Below are 4,385 nucleotides of genomic sequence, written 5' to 3' on the forward strand. Positions count from 1 at the left end.
ATGGTCAACCATGTTTAATTTAGTGTTTACAATATTTATCTTAGGGTTTATATAATGGGTTTACAATATTACTCCCTTGGGTTTAATAATATTCCCTTGGGTTCATAATCCCTTGGGATTTTAGTATTAACTCCTTGGGTTTATTATTCCCTTGGGTTCATAATAAAAATCCCTTGGGTTTATAACGTCAATCATGGTTAACCATGGTAAATCATAGGCAATCATGATGAATCATGGTCAACCATGTTTAGTTTAGTGTTTACAATATTTATCTTAGGGTTTTTATACCTTGGGTTTATAATATTAGCCCATTGGGTTTCACATTATTCGCTTGAGTTCATAATCCCTTGGGGTTTTAGTATTAATCCCTTGGGTTTATTATTCCATTCGGTTTATAATATCAATCCATTGGGTTTATTATTCCCTTTGGTTTATAATATCTATCATGGTTAACCATGGTTAATCATAGCCAACCATAGTCAACCATGGTCAAATGTCGCATTTCGACAAATATTGTCTCAATATGAAAATCAGCCATGGTCAATGACCATGGTGACATTGTGTCAAATAATGTCTCATGGTCCAATGTCACATTGTGACAACCATGGTCAAACTTGGTCCAACGTCACATTCTAACACATATTGTCTCAATATGAAAATCAACCATCGTGAACCATCGTTAATCATGGTCAACCATGGTTAAGGAGGGTCCAATCCCTTGGCTTTATAATAACAATCCCTTCGGTTTATAATATCAATCATGGCCAACCATCGTCAATCATAGCCAACCATGACCAATCATGATCAACCATGATTATTTTAGTGTTTAATTTTTAATAATTAATAAATTATTTATTTATATTTAATCAGTTTTTTTTTGTAAGCTTGGTAGGACTTTCTGATTTTCAAGTTTTACATGTCCATTATTCACCCCTCTATGGGGGGAGGGTAGCACAAGATTTGAACCAAAAATTTCCGATTGGGTGAGACTTCATTCTACGGCCATCGTCACTTGAGCCACCCCAAGTGGACTTATTATATTTAATTATTAATAATGAATAAATTACGTATTTAATAATTAAATAAATTATTTATTATTTAAATAATTAACAATTTTTATATTAATAATATAATTAACAATATTAATAACAATATTTAATATTAATATATTAATTTAGCATACTAGATTTATAATATTAATATATTAACAGTGTTAATATTAATATTAATTTTATTTTTTGTTGTGTAATATTAATATTAATACATTAATTTAGCATATTAGATTTATAATATAACATATATTAAGTTGATGCATGTATATCAACCATATTTATTAATGTGATTGTGCTAGTATTTAATATAGATATTGAAATATTTTAGTTATGGTTAATAGTATAATATTTTATTACTATTAATATATTCTTGTTGTAAATATCATATGTAAAGGGAATATAGAATTACAGATCATATAATATCAATAATACTATTTCTTCATATTAAAAAGTATTTATCTTTTCAAATAGTGAATAAACTACATTTCTTTCTTATATATATATATATATATATATATATATATATATGACTTTTTATTAGTTTATATCTCTATATAAATTTATGTAAAATTAAGGTGCAACTTGAAGTATTTTAGTTATGGCCAACATTATTTTTTTTGTTATTATTATTTGTTAATTTAAACTATTATTTTATTATTTTTAAATGTAATGTTATGTGATAACATTTCTCCCATAATAGGCTATAAAGGGCCTAGGCCTTCTTTGTAAGAAGACAAATTGACTAAACCATTAATAAATAATAATATATTTTAATAACTATTAATAAATAATAGTATATTTTAATAATATATTTTAATTTTAGTAAAGTGTTGATTAATTAGTTTGTGTGGAAATTATTTTTTATTAAATTTTATATTTAAATGTTAAAAAAAAAGTGCTGAGAGTAAAAGTGTATCGGTAAGTTGATTTAGACCTGCCAACTTATATTGTGCCATTATCATATTAAAATTATTTTGAATTCCATTTGTTATTTAAATACTTGTCAAATATTGTGTAATTATCATATTAAAATTATTTGGAATTCCATTGGTTATCTAAATACTTGGACATAGATTTCATGAATTTTAGTAGTGAATCTTTGCTCTGGTGGGGAGGCTTTAAGAAGTTTACCTAACACTTATAGTGACAGGATCATTTAATTTTATGTATGTTCACGCAGTTTAATTTGGATGGATGCTCAGCGCAACTCTCGTCCGTGCCTTCTGAGTATTAAAAATAAGTATTAATCCACAATTACATTTATAAAATGAAACCTTAAACAACACCAACACACAATATTCATAGTTTGAAACTAATTTGACAACAAATGATTAGACTTAACTAATTTGACAAGAAATTAATTGAGGAATGAAGCCATTAACAACGCAAACACTATGTTCATGGTATGAAACTCATTTTACAAGAAACAGTTCGACTTGAGATCAGAGATTTGCGAGAGGGAGTTGTAAATAATACCAGCATTATATTCATGGCATTATTTATTATTAATATTCTTGCTAATGCTCCACACTGTAGACCTTAAATATAAACGTCCAGTTATTGAACTGCAATGTGGGATATAATAAAGAGGGGTCCTATGAAGTTTGCATTCTGGATTTCAGTGGTTGAGTGGCCACGCGGCGATCCCGAGTTTTTCAGGCCAAACGACCCGCCCTTAGAATGTACTGGTGATACACCGCAGCAACGGCAGCTCCAATCAGCGGACCAACCCAGAATATCCACTGCCATACATTCAATCCATTAAACGATAAGTCACCATCAAATTCCATTTCTATCCATATAATTCTCCTCCTTACGTTATTTAGATTTGTAAAATGAAATGTTTTCTAACAGGTAATTGTAGATATTATTCTTACCAGGTCGTCCCATGATTTCTGATGGCCGTATATCACGGCGGGGCCAAAGCTCCTGGCAGGGTTGATGCCTGTGCCTGTGATGGGAATGGTTGCCAAATGGACCAAGAATACCGCTAACCCAATTGGAATCGGAGACAAAACCTGCATCAACCACTTTTCGTATTAGTAAATTTCCATTAGTGAATGAATATTTAATAACACCAATTGGTTCATATATATATAGAGAGAGAGAGAGAGTTTGAAGGGTGGCAGAGTATGATTTGTGTTATGTACAGGGATGTGGGAGTGGCGGGCTTTGCGCTTGGAGTCTGCTGCAGAGAAGACCGTGTAAACCAAGACGAACGTGCCAATTATCTCCGCAAGAAGGGCAGTTCCCTTGGAATAACCGGAAGATACAGAGTTGGATCCGCCTCCGTTGGAGGCATATAAACTCCCCTGAATGCCCTTCACAAGGGCAGTTCCGCATAGGGCACCCAGGCATTGAGCTACAATGTACAATAGGGCGCGAGGAAGAGAGACCCTCCGGGCAAGAAACAGTGCAAACGTGACTGCCGGGTTGACGTGACCCCCTGCACACAGGCATTGATGATTAACGTGATTCAGCCTAGCCCTCAGTATATTTACATGAAATATGGAATCAGGTTATGATCAGGGCTGCCAAATATGCTTGGCTTCTTATATACCTGAAATTCTCGATATGCAGTATATGAGAACGTACATCATTCCTCCGAAAGCCGAGGCTTCTCCCAACAACCCCACTCCGCCACATCTACCTTTGGTTGCTTTGTTTTCAACAACAGTTGTGAGTGTTATGTAGAGGAAAAGCAGCGTAGCAACGAACTCAGCTATGGCGGCTCTGTAGAACGACCACAACTTCAATTCTAGCGAATCCAAAAGAGGGGCGGGGGCATGATCTTCATAATCCCTGCTCTGTTGTTCTACGCCTTCTACTTCCATCGCCGCTATCCTGCTCTTCTCCTTAGCTTAACAGCAAAAACTGTACTGCTAATAATGGATACTCGACAGTGTGGATTTTACAGGCGAAGGCCGTCGGTTAAATAGCAGTGAGGAGAGCTAACGTACCGTAGCCGTCAGATGACTGTAGAGAATAAGCGAGCTGGATTTGCTGTAATAGTCGGGGGACCAGTCTCGAGTACCGCTCAGCTAAATTTCCCTACGTGAAGTAAAGAACACTGAACTTATGTCGCTTAGAGATTATATTATTTTGTAAAGCTGTATCAAGGCATGCTTAGCTTCTAAACTCATTTTAGAGATACAACAACATTTCGCATTCGCTTGTTCAGATGGTTCCCTTTAGAGATTTATTAACGGAGTTGTTTTAGTGTAATTTTTGTTGGACCTTTGTTTGTGTAGGAATTTGCGCAAGTGTAGGAATGTGTGTAAAAATTTGAAGTGAAATTTTAATTTGTATTATTTAAATTAGATTTTTGATTGT

At 33.6% G+C, this 4,385-nt stretch overlaps 1 protein-coding gene across 1 annotated transcript; it reads right to left on the reverse strand.

The window, feature by feature from the left end:
* Window positions 1-2,707: 2,707 nt before the first annotated feature.
* Window positions 2,708-3,943, reverse strand: LOC149226582 (putative aquaporin PIP2-8). Its single transcript, XM_089380238.1, has 4 exons — window positions 3,613-3,943; window positions 3,203-3,498; window positions 2,930-3,070; window positions 2,708-2,794 (listed from the first exon to the last, which is right to left on the reverse strand). Exons 1-4 carry the CDS (start codon window positions 3,884-3,886, stop codon window positions 2,708-2,710), a joined length of 798 nt encoding a protein of 265 aa, XP_089236364.1. The 5' UTR covers window positions 3,887-3,943.
* Window positions 3,944-4,385: the final 442 nt, after the last annotated feature.

The sequence above is a fragment of the Pinus tabuliformis genome, chromosome J, assembly GCF_031772625.1.
Source record: "Pinus tabuliformis cultivar Carrire ecotype Pingquan chromosome J, CPIR1, whole genome shotgun sequence".
NCBI classification, from domain to species: domain Eukaryota; kingdom Viridiplantae; phylum Streptophyta; class Pinopsida; order Pinales; family Pinaceae; genus Pinus; species Pinus tabuliformis.